This window comes from Manis javanica, chromosome 7 (assembly GCF_040802235.1).
Source record: "Manis javanica isolate MJ-LG chromosome 7, MJ_LKY, whole genome shotgun sequence".
Taxonomy (NCBI): domain Eukaryota; kingdom Metazoa; phylum Chordata; class Mammalia; order Pholidota; family Manidae; genus Manis; species Manis javanica.
The window spans coordinates 41,031,448-41,047,767 of NC_133162.1; the positions used below are offsets into that span (position 1 = coordinate 41,031,448).

General features: G+C 36.3%; 1 protein-coding gene across 3 annotated transcripts in view; it reads right to left on the reverse strand.

The window, feature by feature from the left end:
• SAMD8 (sterile alpha motif domain containing 8) overlaps positions 1-16,206 on the reverse strand; it is a 43,374-nt gene extending 27,168 nt beyond the window's left edge. Inside the window, exons 1-2 of one of the 3 annotated variants that reach the window (XM_017654052.3) lie at positions 15,978-16,105; positions 14,928-14,988 (exon numbers count right to left, since the gene is read on the reverse strand). Coding sequence is in view for 2 of the 3 variants with exons in the window: in XM_017654050.3 (XP_017509539.1) it covers positions 15,978-16,151 (174 nt within the window). In the remaining variant the exon portion in view is untranslated. Of the gene's footprint in view, positions 1-14,927; positions 14,989-15,977 lie in introns of all 3 variants that reach the window. The other 2 variants (XM_073240794.1, XM_017654050.3) reach the window with 2 other exon arrangements.
• Between the last annotated feature and the right edge of the window lie 114 nt (positions 16,207-16,320).

Consider the following 16,320-nt stretch of genomic DNA (forward strand, 5'->3'; position numbering starts at 1 on the left):
TTAATGCATCCCATTAGAGTAACCCAAATCTCTTCACAATAATATAAATAACTCAGTTGTCTTCTACCATATTAAAACTGCAAATACTGTATGCTGGGTTTGATGAGCTAAGCACAATCAGCCCACAACTGCAAAGGGAGGTGATGACTCAACAAACTCTTTCCCTATTCTGTTTTGAAGCTATTTGTTTTGCCCCACCCTACCTGTGACTGACCACTTGCAGGACAATCTGACCACAAATGACTAAAAGGAGCATTACTATCTATGAATAACCACTGATTCAGTGTCCATGACAAAATGAATTGTCACTTAGCAGTTTTTCAATCTCCCTGTTTTCGGCCACTCTAGAGGTTGAAAGCTAAAAATCCAGCCAACTAGATGTGCAGACGTGAGATGTGGAAAGCAGAAAGTGAAGTAGAGGCCACTTGAGTTTTGGCTATGTACAAGAAAGACTAAGGAAACCCTGGGTGTGTGCATATGTGTGTGTGTGTGTAATTCTCTAGTTCTCAGTCACTACCTTTGTCAGGAAGCAGCTGCAGGTGTAGAGCAGCACTGCTGGTTTTCTAATACCCTCATCACAGATGTAATGATATACTGTTTGTGTATGTGTGTTAAGCTACACATAACAGAAAACTTACTTATTTTAACAATTTTTAAGTGTACGGTTCAATGGAATTAAGTACATCCACAATGTTGCAACCATTACCACCATCTGTCTCCAGAACTTTTTCATCTTCTCAAACTGACGCTCCATATTTATTAAGCAGTAACTCCCCATTGTTCCTTTCCCCCAGATGCTGGCAATCACTGTTCTACTTTTTGTCTCTATGAATTTGGCTGCTCTAGGAACCTCATATAAGTGGATTCATACAATATTTGTCCTTCTGTATCTGGATTACTTGCTTTAGCATAATGTCTTCAAGGTTAATCCATGTTGTAGCATGTGTCAGAATTTCTGTTGTCCTGCTTTTACTTTTTTTTGTATATGCCTAGAGATGAAAATTGCTGGGTCACTTGGTAATTCTGTTTAACATTTTCAGGAATTGCTATGCCATTTTTTCAAAGCAGCTGCACTACTTTACATTCCTGTCAGCAAGGAATCACAAGTGTTCTAATTTTTCCACATCCTTGACAACATTTGTTATTTTGTTTTTAATAACAGTAATCCTAATGGGTGTGAAGTGGTATCTCACTGTGGTTTTGATTTGACTTCCATAGTGATCGGTGAAGTTGAGCATTTTTTCATGTGCCTACTGGACATCTGTGTATCTTCTTTAGAGAAATACAAGGGTCTATTGTATTTCTAGAGAAATGGGGTCTATTCAAGTCCTATGCCCATTTTTGAATGGCATTGTTTGGTGTTTTTTTTGTTGCTGAGATGGTGTTTTCTTAAACTAGTATTTCCATGCTGGCCTTCTAATCCCCTAATACCTTTGCTGAGTGTAGCAAAGGTAGCACTTCTCTGGCATGCCAGTTCAAATCTTGTTTTGGAAGTCATTCTTAGCAGCCCAGCCCACAGCCTGGAGTAGTTTTTATCTCTTGCAACTGAACCCTGCCTGAATACACCATTAGAGGCCCTTCAGTTTTTACAAGTGGTCATCTTTCAAAGCAAGTGAATTATCCAAAGTTAAAGGCTTGAAGCTCACTCATAAGGTCCACATTCTGGTTCAAGTCTAGGTAAGGCAAAGTAACTTTGTTGTTTTCTTTAATTTCCTGGGAAATTAATTAAGCTATGGCTTTATGTACTCTTTTCATTAAATACATACACACACACACACACACACACTCTTGCATTACTTTGGGAATGAATATTTTATTCCAATAAGATGTACAACTATTTTTTTCTCAATCACACTGTGTTAGTGGAAAAAGACTTGAATAGTGAAATGTCCCATTAATAAGTCAAACAAACAAAAGCTCTGATCTGGACATTTCACCTATTAAGTAGGTTCAACAGTATCAAGAAAAAGAAAGTAGACACTTAACAAACTTCTAGTTAAAAAGGTGGAAGGAAGGGAAAATAAGAATGTACCTAACAGAAAAAAAAGTATCTAGCACTTAGGGCAGCTGGAGAGCTTAGTGGGTTCTTATTTGTTAGATTATTTTTGTTATTTTGTTATTGTTAGACTATAGTAGGGATTACTAAGAACATTACTAAAGCCTGTATGATTAGTACATAATAAGTTCTCAATAAGCATTATTAAATGAATGTGCAAAAAGCAAGTAGCAATCAAAATAACTTAGTAACTCAATTCCCTAATGCCCTTCCAAACAGAATCATTAAAAACAAAACAAAAAAACATCTCCCTGCCTTTAGACTGGTTATTTCATTCTTAAGAATATACCCTTTTTAGAAATAAAAATTTCCTTTTACTTAATCACTTTTAATTACAAAATTTATTTCAAATCCTGCAGGGCTTCAATTTTATATCAACAAATTTAGAATGTCTAACTGCCAAGAGATAACCCCTGGTCACTAATCTGATAAATTCACAAGGAATCAGGATCTGGCAGTCAGCCTTGAAAGTTTAAAATTTGATCTTGTCAGTACCCCAGAGTTGATCAAACCATGGGGGACTAAGCACAAACTCACAAGGTACTGATGAATAAAGTAGAATGATGATGAATAAACTAGAAACTTAAGTGTCTAGAAAGAATGCCTATGTACCTTTTCTTAGACACACTCTTACAATTTTGAAGGATCTAGTAGGCTGATTTAATAATCAGGATGTCACTTGTAAAGTAAATAATCAGAGCAAAGAAAAGCAGAAGATCTTAAGCAAAATTTAATCCAAACTCTTATGAGGCCTAATGTAATGTCTGCACCACACAGAGAATACTAGAAAAGGCTGTTCACCTTCCAGTTTCTCTCTCTCTCCTAGACAGTGCCAGGATATAAAAAGCCAGTTATCTTCGATTCCTTCTTTGCCTGTACTCTAAAGAAACTATATATACAGTGTTTTTCAACCCTGGTGACACATAAGAATAAACTGAAATTCAAAGAAAACATGCCTGTACCAATACCATACCCCACCCTAGGACAACTGAATTGGAATCTCTAAGGGGATAGGAGCTTTATTTTTTAAATAGCTCCCCAAGTGATTTTGATACATGGTGAGGGTTTCAAAGTTATTACATCAGACCACCCAACTAAATCTGTTCTTGTACTTCAGTCTTGAGTAACATTAATCTTTGAAGTGTGTTTGCACACATCTTATTTCATCCACTGTATGTTGATTTTTTTTCCTTTTTTTTTTTTGAGAGGGCATCTTATATTTATTGATCAAATGGTTGTTAACAATGTATGTTGATTTTTATGTTGAGCTATTATCTCTGTTATATTATGAACAACATGATACAAGTGAATAAAATATAATTAAACATATATATAGAAATATTACCCTCTAGGGTTGACTGCTGATATACAATATTAAGAAAAAACTATATTTTGTATTAAAAATAACTGTTTAGAGTCTGTGTATAATACCAAAATCTAAGACCCAGAAAACAGAACTTTCATTATTATAAGTAACTAATCAAATCAATCCATAAGTTATATATTTCTAATAATTATAAGAATAAAGAAATAAATGAGTCTTCAAAATGTGGTAAGAATGCTAAGAAAATGTGTCTTAAATATTTAAAAATCTATAAATCCATGATAGGATTTAATACCTTTATTGTCAACCTGGAGCTCCATGGAAAAGCATTATGATGTGGTGGAGAGCCCTGAATTAATGGTCAAAATTCTTGGAGCTTAATTTCAACACCTATATTAATGTTTTAGATAATTTTAAATCACAAATTTCCAGAACATCAATACCCTTATCTGTAAAAATGAGGAAGGATAGAAAGGGCTAATAGCAGGCAACATTTATACCACCTACTCCAGGTCAGACACCGTGGGGGTGATTTCACAAGTAATATCATGGCATTGTCATCACCCCTCATTTTTGCTTACTTGCTTTGGGGGCTCTACCCACCTGGACCTGTTTTATATTTTACACCTGTTCAGATTTCCAAGCTCTCTTCAGAGTAACAGATAATGAGATAAATACAATAATAATAGCAGCAGCCACATAAATATTATTGAATGTTCAGGTATTATTCTGAACACTTTATCTGTTCAATCTTATCTAATCCACACACACATATTGCTAAACCTTTGATGTGAAGACATTAAGATATTACAATACTTCAGCACACATCTTCTAATAACAATGACAACTTCCTATATAATACTCATTAACACACCTAAGAAAATTATACTATCACTCCCAATTTTTCCAAGAATGTACTTTATATCTATTTCCCCCCAAAACTCAGGATTCAATTTAGGTTCATGAGCTGCATTGATTACCACTTCTCTTTAGTGCCCTTCAGGCTAGAACAGTGCACCATCTTTCTGGGGAAGGAGGGAGAAGGGTTGAGTTCAGGGAAGTTCTTTTATAGACTGACTCATATTCTATATTTGCCTAAATGTTTAACTATTTCCTCTACTCATACCCACTGTAACATTATGTTAGGGGTTAAGATCATGGCTAAAATTAATACAGATCTCCAACAATCAGGATTCCTGTGACTATTCAGATGGTACGTGGGGTGTTTCTTAAAACATCATTGGTGTTATTTTAATCTTTAGCTAATATATACCTAAGGCTGAACCAATAAATCATTTTCTATTATCCCTACGACACTCCTCTTTATACATAGATGATAAATTCAAATTTGAAGATGTAAATGAGAGTAGCTAATCATTTTCACTTTAAAGAAGTCCAAAGAGGATAAATCAAGTATATTCAGAATAAGAAAAGCACACTAGAATGAAGCCCAGATTGTTTTTAGGTAATCTATAATACAGAAAAGAATTATGGAGTAAATTAGGGCTTATTATAAAAGTATCAACTTTCATTAAAAGATTCTTTTGCAGATAGTTATAATACACTTTCCTCAATGTCTGGAACTCTGTGCTTCTTAGGTGCCAAATCCAGGGAAATGCATGTATTAATAATGCAATAGAAATAGCTAGATACGGGATATTTTTCCATTTCAGGCTTGTAAGATATTCATTTCCCTTAAATTTTGTAACCACCACCAGAACACCAACCCAGTATCCCTGTATATAATCCCTTTTCTTCCCCCAAGGGTAACCATAAATGCACATTTATGATAATTCCATTTTTTAAAACAGTTTTACTACCTAAGGATGTACCCATAAATATAGTTTAGTTTTGTTTGCTTCCATATATTATATGAATGAAACCATACCCTATGTATTCTTTAAGTCGTATACAAAAGTAGATTGCAAAAAGAATCATAACCACATTAATCTTGGAAAAAGTTTAGAGGTTTGTTAAATTGATAAAAACATACTTAAGATTGAAAATAATATAGGAAATGTTAAATAGCTGTTTTTAATTTGTCCATGAAGACAAAATCACTTATGAAGAGTTAACTGCGCCAAACAGGACAGCATATTCAACCAGAACTAATAAAGCGTGTTATTGTATCCTTCAAAGGAAGAAGACAAAAGTACATATTGTTCCTTGGTATGAACTAGTTAATCCTTTCTGAGCCAAAAAGTCCCACAAGGACTTGTTTATTTAACTTTTTTTTGGCATGATGAGCACAATGAGATGAACAGGATTATCAGCTATCCAATCTATACCCACTGGTGTAGGAATACAAGATGTGCAGGAAGAAGATACTTGATGTCTGCTGTGTTGTTCCCTTTTAACAATGTGTATCCAACCTCACATACTCCTTAAATTCTGTACTGCATTTTCAGGAAGTAACAAAAGGCTAATAATTAACACTCAAGGCACCTACAAAGTACCAGAAAGTGTCCTAAATTTTACTTATATGCTCAAATAATCCTCACAAGTACCATATAAAGTGAGTATTATTATCTTCCTCATTTTACAGGTGAGATAACTGAAACAGATGAATTAAGTAACTTGCCTAAATTAAACGTACTACTACTAACTAGTACAGACAAGTTTTCAACCCAGGCAACTGTGTATCAAAGTCCATGTTCTTTACTACACCACACTGCCTTACACAAGCTGAGGGCTCTTGTACTTCTGTAGGAATTGAATCTCATGAACAGCAAATATTTTCTACTTATCAGCAGAGGACCTTTATCAAAGGCCTTCAGTTACAGTAGACAAGGATTACATCAATGGAACTGCCTCCTGACGAAGGCTTTTTGAATCATAAATTTTGCATTGCTCAATCTCAAACATTTACTATCTATTACATACAGATGTCAGATACTAAGGCATTGGAGATACAGACAGTCTATGATGCCCTCATATTACGTTTCTTTACCTATTAAATATTCACTGCGCACATACTATGTGAAGGGTATCACACTAGGTAATGTGGTATTTACCTAGATAAATCTGATCTTGCCCTCAATGATTTTATAATCTAGAAAGGGATACTGAAGAAAGTCATTAAAAAAGAAGGTAAAAGGAATTACAGTTGCTAGTTTTTCATATATACTAGCTCTCTTAATCTCAAAAGAACACTAATAAAGCAGTTACTTATGTTAACTTGTTAAACAACTAGAAAGTTAAGGGAGTTGGAAAAGAGGTTATTTCCAGTTGGTGAGATCAGAGGATTCTTGGAAGTGACATTTGAGCTGAGCTTTAGAGGAGGGGTGAAACTATGGATAGAGATGGAGAAATAAAAGTACACTACCAGAAAAAACTACATGAGTAAAGGTACGCAGACAGAAAACAATAGAGAACCATTGTTAAGGAGGAATATGAGATATAAAGTTGAAAATATAAATTGGAGCCAGATCATAGAAACCTTTCATTGTCAAGTTAAGGATATTTTATAGACAAGGGATGATATAATCAATGCACTTCAGAATGGATAATTGTAAGAGTGTAAAACAGATGGTGAAGGTTGAAACTGGATGAAAAGTAATGCCAGACTGAATGAGGGGAAAAGTTTCTAAAAAGTAGAGACACAAGAAGGAAATACTACAGCAGATGAAAAGATGCCACTGTCTGCACACTTTAAACTTTCTGGTAGGTACATTTTTTTAAAGCAGCACATGTGGACTTCTACTTGCAGGAGATGGAGTAGACTTACTTTTCCCTGTTACTCTCTAGGTAAATCACATACCTGAGGAAGGATTCATATCTAGAATACATAAAGAATTCCCACAATGTTTATGTGAAATCTTTGTAAGACTGTATATCAATGATACCTTAACTAAAAAAAATTTTTTTAATAACTCCCAGAATTCAACAGTAAAAAGCAAAACTCTCATTAGAAAATGGCAAAATACATGACAAAGCATGTCATCAAAAAGGATAAATGGCAGATAAGCACATGAAAGGTATAGCACCGTTAGCCACTAGCAAAATGTAAGACTACAAAGAGGTATCAATACATACCTGTTAGAACAGCTAAAATAATGAAAATACATAATGCTCAAAGGGATCAGAGAAACTGGACCTCTCACATATTGCTGGTAGGAAGGTAAAATTGAAGCCATTCTGGAAAAGTTTGGCAATTTTTTTAAAAACCGAATTTACCATACGACCTAACAATTGTACTCCTGGGCATTTATCCCAGAGAAATGAAACTAATGTGTGCACAAAAACTGTACAAAAATATCCCTAGTTTCATTACTTGTAACAGATGAAATATATATAAAAACAAAGTATCCCACAATATATGAAGAGTTAAACTGATACATCCATATTAGCCATATCATGAATAAAAACTAATAAACTATGGATACACAGTTGCAGGTGGTAACCCAAAGGAGATTTTCATAATCATGGGATAAATTCTCTATCTTGATTGTGGCAATGGTTACACAAATCTACTCAAGATAAAATGACACACAACTATGTACCCACATTGAACGAATGTCAGTTTCTGGTCTTGATACTGTACTGTAATTGTGTAAGATGTAATCACTGAGGGACACTGAGTAAAGGTTACATGGGATTCTCTGTACTATCCTGTGAATATTTATTTCAAAGTAAAAAGCTTAAAAAAAATTTAAAGGAGCAAAATGACCTAAAAACAGCACATGTAGCATATGTATATGTTTTTAAATACTTAAAATATCAAACTATTAACAGTTACTCCTCCAGTGGACTCACTCTACATTAGACATTTCTAAAATTTCTGAATTTTATACAATGAGCACATAATACTTGATGATCAGAGGGAAAACAATATTGTTTCTTACATTTGGAGCATATCACACAAATAGGAATAGAAAATTGAGAAATCAATTAAATACCATTATTAACCTATACACACTAAATAGAAGATTAGAAATAGTGAGGTAACTAGCAAGACCAAGTCAAAGATAACATCTGGTTACAGATCCAGCCCTGTAACCAATTAAGCAGTGTGACTCTGGAAAATGACTTAACCTTTATACTTTAAGAGATCAAGCTATTACAAACAGAAACTAATCAGAAATATTACATACACCATGTTTTGTAATCAAGATGACAGAATTCTCACAATGTTAGAATTGGAAGTCACCTGAAAGATCTAGTCCAGTTCCTCAATTTACAGCTGAAGAAACTATGGATAAAGAGTGAAATAAATTTCAGATAGCCCAGGAAGCATAACAGTTAAGAGTGCTGGCTCTGGAATCAAACTGCATAGGTTCAAATTGTGGATTTACCATTCACAGCTTTGTGATCTTGAACTGTTACTTCTTTGGACTTCACTATTTTTAATCTATAAAATGAGGAGAATACTAGTTCTTACTCCACGGACTTGTTATGAAGACTACATGGAATAATACATGTAATAATGCTTGGTAAATAGGAACTGCTCAGTAAATGTAAGCTAGTATTGCCATCAATTATTTCTGCTGGTGATTCCCTCAGCCTGAAATTAAATTATTAGAATAGTCAGCTATTAACTAACAGTCAAACACACTCTTAACTGTTGAAATCTTTGGGTTAATACAAAATAAATGTGAGTATTTGGAAACAATTGTTAAATCTTACAAAGATCATACTCAAGGTGGAATTACCTTTCAATGTAATCAAGTAACACAAACTAAAGAACAGAATAACAGTGGTGATTTCAGTTAGTTAATGCAGAATCTACACATCAACATAATCTTATATATATTTAATATCAAATTTAACAAAAAATATTTCAACAGAAGCATACCATTCAACATGTTTTAAAAGTATGTCAGATGTTGATCCAATTGATTATTGTACTTCTACACTTGAAAAATTTGGGAAAAAATTGGGAAAATATTCTGAAGTGACAGATGGAAAGACAATATCTTATTGGTCTTAATTATATAAACATGCAAGAGGCCAAAATGGCTTCTAGTTTATCACTATGCAATCTTAAGAATACAAAGAATATAGCAGCAAAATGAACCCTTTACTCTACGGGTTTTACAAAACCAGTGTCTAGGTTCCAGATAGTGACTGTAGTGATTTAAATATGTTGGATTTTTGTTTCACTTTGTGTGTGAGTGTGTGTGTGTGTACAAAATGCTCTAAAATACTGGAATACAGATGTCTAAAGCAACTGTCCTCTTTAAAATATATAGTCCTTGGAAACAATATGTTCAAAGGAATTTAGAATGACTGATGAAATTTAATTCATAAATATAAAATGTGCTGATTTGGGAAGTCACTGATTTGATATACAGTAAAAATTGTAAAAAGTTATCATTTCCAAATAATGTGTAAAGCCTAAAAAATAATAGCCATAACCTAAGACAAAAAAAAAGATTTAAAAAAATTATATAAAGTTAACGTTAATATATTCCCAAGGCAATTACACATTATAGTTGTAATCACACTAAAATAAGCTTAAATCCAATTTTACCTAATAAAGCTTATTTAATATGTACACAATAGGGACAAATTATGCCAACTTTCAGATTCAGAAACCAGAATATAAAAGTAACCAAAAGGCCTAACTTATAATGTAGGAGAACAAGGTACTTGGACATTTAGCTCTGCAGTTTGTACTGTTTACTTAGGATGACGCAGCTTTTTTTAAATCCCATTTAAAGTTTTTAATCTTAAATTAAAATATTTTTCTCTTTATCATCAACATCAAATTCTTTTCTCTTTATCAAAAGAGCTTTCTTTTTCCTAGTAAGTACAGGGCATTGTTTCCAAAACATCTATGAAATCTGCTGTGAGTATAAAACAGTTCTAAGACCCTGAAGCAACTCCTATCATCCATTTTTTTAATTTTAGCAGTGATTTTTCTACTGTTTTGTTATGTCCCACTTCTGAAATTCTACTATGAGTAGAATTTGGGACAGCCTATTTGAAGAAATTAAATTGCCTTCTCAGTTACATCATCATTCCCTTGGATGCACTTCAGTTCTGGGACATTTATTACTGCCCAGGCCATGCATGCACTCTGATGTACTATTAAAAAAGAAGTTGTCATACAAAAACATAAACCCTTTCTGGCTTCAAATTACCTATCAGACTACACCTAACTCCTTTTTTTTTAATTGGAGTATCATTGACATGCAATTTTATATTGATTTCAGGTACAGAACACTGTGGTTCAACAGTGAACCTGTATTATTAAATACTCACCCCCCGTAGAGCGGTTAGTGTCAACACAGGAAGAGGTTACAGAATCACTGACTATATTCTCCATGCTGTGCTACTATACCCATGACCAACTTATATTATGATTGACAGTTTTTGAGTCTGCACCTAATTCTATACCACATCCAGAACTGTTCTCAGTTCAATGAATAATAATCTAATAAACAACAATGTACAATTTACATCCTCAGTTATGGTAAAAGGTTTTACACAATGATCAAACTTTAGTGGAAAATCTGATTAAGGATTACTGACCTGGCTGCATGCCAGAGCACACCAGTAAAGAAGCAAGTATATAAAACTCTTAATTTTTATTGTAATCACTAAGATAATATTCAGGCAGGCTAGTCATTTGACATATTGATGGGTAAAATCTTTATTTTTAAATATGCTATACTTCCAAAGCAGATCAACTTAATGGAAAATGAGAAACTGGCTCCAGACTTCAAACTCCATTACAATATTGTGAAAATATACTGGATTTGGATCAAAAATTTAATGTATGCTTTTGGCAATCTCTGACTTTCCTGCCAGAATTATATTGACAAAACTGGCACTGAATTAATTTAGTCTCAAAATTCCAAACTAAAACCAATCTCTAGGCACTTCCAATAACTCAATGATACACTTTAACTTATAGGAAGACACAAAATTAGCAGAATTAATGGTTCTCACCTACTACTAGAACTTCTTACCTGTCAAGAATTTTGAGAAGAGAAAAATGGTTGAGATAATAGATACATTACTACCTCTCCTGTCCTCTGCCACAATTCAAAATTAAACCCACAATAAAAATTTAAGACAAATACAAATAGAGACCAATGCCTCCAAAACACCCTTTTGAGGTACCTACCATAAAACACTGTTCTGTGGTGAAACGCTGGGGTGAAACCGTTAGAATCAAGCTTTCCTAGTTTCTACCATCCTAAGTCAGAGCCAAGATAAGCTCACACTGTGTCACATTCTGTACCAAAGCGATTTTATTATTGGTAGGGCCCAGTGTGTAGTACGGTAAGAGAACATTGCAATATGGAAGCATGAAGTCTGGATGCAGCTAGAAGGTTAGGCATACCATTCAGTGATGATGGTGCTGTATGCAGAGGAGGAGGGGACACAGTAATATTCATACAACAGGTCTGTCACAAATCCATATCCACATGCTCAGATGGTAAATTAACAGTGACAGAGGCAGCACATAAATATTGTTTTCCAGGTGTGCCTGGCCCATGCTCTCCTATTTTTACTTAACTTCTTGACTTCTCAAAGCCAAGAGAACCACAAGACCTAAAATAAGAATCACTGTTAGGGTTAATGGTGTGTAAGGCACTCCCTACTATTAATATCATATATTACATCATGCCTGGAGGTAAGAATTTTGAAAGAATAGCTAGTTAATATGGTCACTTTTTTTTTTGGTATCATTAATGTACAATTACATGAGCAACATTATGGTTACTAGACTCCCCCCATTATCAAGTCCCTACAACATACCCCATTACAGTCACTGTCCTTCATCATAGCAAGATGCTATAGAGTCACTACTTGTCTTCTCTGTGTTGTACTGCATCCCCATGCCCCCACCCCCAGCATTATGTGTGTTAATCGTAATGTCCCTTTTTCCCACTTATCCCTCCCTACCCACCCACCCTTCCCAGTCCCTTTCCCTTGGTAACTGTTAGTCTATTCTTGGGTTCTGTGGGTCTGCTGCTGTTTGTTACTTCGGTTTTTTCTTTGTTCTTATACTCCACAGATAACTGAAATCATTTGACACTTGTCTTTCTCCGCCTGGCTTATTTCACTGAGCATAATACCCTCTAGCTCCATCCATGTTGTTGCAATATGGTCATTCTTATAAGACACAATAAATAATATTTATTAGAACACCTGCAATTTAACAGTTTCCCAAAAACAATGTTCAAATTTCAATCTTCAAAAAAGCCATGAAAATGACTCTAAATGGGTTATGGCAAAGTTTTAAAAAAGTATTGAGGACCTAATGATTAACAAAATAAAAATGTTTACAAGTAGTTGTGCGATGTGATTGAGTCTTTGCAGCATGGAGAGAGTGCTACTGAAATCAAAGCTGATTTATCTGTATCTGTCTGTACTGCCATTGCAGTCATGATGGCTTTTTCTAGAGCAACACAGATTTTCTTGCCTTAGGCAAACTACTCTACCATAAAACTGATTTTCTTGAAAACTAAGTGGCTATGAGAACTGTCAAAGGTAAACAAAAGTAAAATAACTATTAGGCATGCTAATATATTAATTATACGACTCCATCTAACAGTTTAATTTTGCAGTAACATTAAGATGTAACCTCAATAGAGTTTTCTTATATTTCAACACAGTTCAGCAAAATTTTACATACCAAGACTTTTATTTAGAGCTAAGTATGAAGACAGGGTTTCTAGACGATCTCAGTCCAGTGAGGGCACACAAATACAAACTAAAAATGGTAATACTATGTAAATTTCTTCAATTAAAGATTATTTGTATTAAGTTAAAGAAAAGGGAGTTAATCTTGACAACAGCTAAAAGCAAAGCTAATATATTTGTAAATGACATATCCGACAAGGGGCTAACATCCAAAATATATAAAGAACTTAAACACCTCAACACCCAAAAAGCAAATAACCCGATTAACAAATGGGCAGAGGATATGAAGAGATAATTCTCCAAAGAAGAAATTCAGATGGCCAACAGATATATGAAAAGATGATCCACATCACTAATCATCAGGGAAATGCAAATTAAAACCACAATGAGATATCACCTCACACCAGTAAGGATGGCCAGCATTGAAAAGACTAAGAACAACAAATGTTGGCGAGGATGTGGAGAAAGAGGAACCCTCCTACCCTGCTGATGGGAATGTAAGCTAGTTCAACCATTGTGGAAAGCAATATGGAGGTTCCTCAAAAAACTAAAAATAGAAATACCATCTGACCCCGGAATCCCACTTCTTGAAATATACCCAAAGAATACAACTTCTCAGATTCAAAAAGACATATGCACCCCTATGTTTATCGCAGCACTTTTTACAATAGCCAAGATATGGAAGCAACCCAAGTGTCCGTCTGTAGATGAACGCATAAAGAAGATGTGGTACATATATACAATGGAATACTATTCAGCCATAAGAAAGAAACAAATTCTACCATTTGCAACAATATGGATGGAGCTGGAGGACATTATGCTCAGTGAAATAAGCCAGGTGGAGAAAGACAAATGCCAAATGATTTCCCTCATTTGTGGAGTATAACAATGAAGCAAAACTGAAGGAACAAAATGGCAGAGGACTCAGAGACTTCAAGAATGAACTAGTGGTTATCAAAGGGGAGGGGTGTGAGAGGGCAGGTGGGTGGGGAGGGAGAAGGAGACTGAGGGGTATTACGTTTAGTACACATGGTGTGGGGGATCACAGGGAGAAGAGTGTACCACAGAGAAGGGACATAGTGGATCTCTGGCAACTTGCTGCACTGATGGACAGTGATGATTGTATTGGGGTATGGGTGGGGACTTGATAATATGGGTAAATGTAGCAACCACATTGTTTTTTCATGTGAAACCTTCATAAGAGTGTATATCAATCATACCTTAATAAAAAAACCTAAAAAAAAAAAAGCAAAGCTAAGAATTCATCTCTTCTTTGAAGAAATAATTACTATACTAGTCTACTGTGCATTTGAAGATATGCCACACAGTCGAGTCTATATACCTAAATTCATTTAAAAGGTTGCTGCAATCAGTAAATTATCATCTACTGAAGATTATACAGTAGATATCCATTTAGAGTAAAAATACTCGATTCAAAGTTTGTGTTAAAAAGCCCAACAACTTTGCAAAACCTACCATCAGGTAACAGTTATGAAACAACATGAGACATGTAGTTAAAGTCAAAGATTTCATGAAGCCATGTTATAATTTAACAATTACAAAAGGAAATTAACTTATTTCTACTAAAGAGAATATAAATAGTGCAATCATCATTTTTCTGGCACAATTACGGTTTTGGTACTGTCCTTTATAAAAAGCATCTGCGTACCCACCTACCCCAATTCTGTAACTGCCAAATGCGAACAGCCTCTTTTCCTGTTTTTGTAGACGACTTGATTAAAAATAATATTCATACAATATCTGCAAAATTACATTAATATTGGTCCTGCAAATCTGTCAAAAGTACCTCTATAATTTTCAAGAGATAACTCCAATCCTGGAGTTACAGAAGAGGAGAAGATGTGCTGGGCTCCTGAGCTGTGGTGATTTCACAAATAGTTTTATGTACCCTTTAAACCCAGATACCTGCACTGGCCATATTTTTACCTTGTGGTAAATATGTGTGTCAACTCAAGCTGTCAAGATGGAATCCATCAATGCTGAGTATCTGTAAAACATAAGTGTCCAAATTCTTGTTTCCAGTTTTGTAGCATTTAAAGGTAATGTATTAAATCCTCTTTTAAGGGCCTAAACTTGTCTCATATTTAAAATAAGCTTAAATTTAAGAATAAAATACAAAGGAAAAAGAAATACACTATTATTGTTAAAAGAAATCCAAATAATATCTTTATTTTCACTCCTTTCACTACCTTTTCCAAACCACTTCCTTTTCACTACTTCCTCAGTCCTTTGGGCAAATCAATGTTTACCACCACCCCAGATTCTTGAAAGAAATCATTGTCTACAAAAGAGAAAGCCCTGCCATCCAGGTATATTACTCTAGTGATCTTCCATGCCTTGAAAGGCACCTGTGAAAACACCAAAGCCCTAAATGAGGTACCCAGAGTCTCCGTTTGTTTCTTGACCCCATTTCTCTACTTCTGGCCCTTCAAGCCAGATGACTTCCCATCCGAAAGCCCCTCCCTCTTCCAGTCGAACCTAAATCCTTCCAGTCGCTACCACGGCCCTCACTGTGGTCCGCTACCTCGCTAGTTCCAACCGGGTTTCCTCCCTCTCGCCACGCGGTGGCATCAGCCCCGGTCCGGCTCCTCCGATCCCTCGAGCCCACTGCCGAATCCCACAGCATCTCTTCCTCCGGTCCCACCACGGAACCCCGTCCGCTCTCCTACCCTCACTACCCTGCTTTCAGCAACCTCCGAGCCACATCGCCCTCAGCCTCGCACTCCCCCTCGCCCCTCGCCCTCTGCTTAGCCCTCAGCCTCCGCCCACCGTCAGCCCCCCTCCAAACCCTCGACTTCACAACCTCTATTTCCCTCGGATTCCATTCCAGAGCTGTGTCCAGGCTCCTTCAACCGCCCCCCGTGGCCCCTCCGGATCGCTGTCCACCGCAGCCCCAGCTCCACCCCTGACACCCCACCGACCCTCAGCTGCAGGCGCCCTCCAAGCCACCTCTCCCCGGCTGCAACTTCAGCTCACCTCCGCCGTCCAAGTCGGACTCCCGGGACCCACCTCCGAGTCGGCGTCCGACCCGCCGTCGGAGTCCCGGGCCCTCCGGGCCTCGCGGGAGTGCAGCTCCTCAGGCTGCGGGGGCGGAGTCTGGGGAGGGGAGCTAGAGTGGAGGCGGGGGCGGTGGCGGCTGCGCGCAGGCATCACTCCGGCCCAGGTCTCAGCCTCCTCGCTCGCAGCTGCTCACATCCGAACCGGAACTGCTTCGGAAGGCGGGGCCATGCGGGCGGGAGGTGGAGCCTAGGGTGGGGGCGGGGCCGAACCCGGAAGGGACGCAGGACTCAAGATGGGTGGGAGGGAAGTGCCGCAAAGG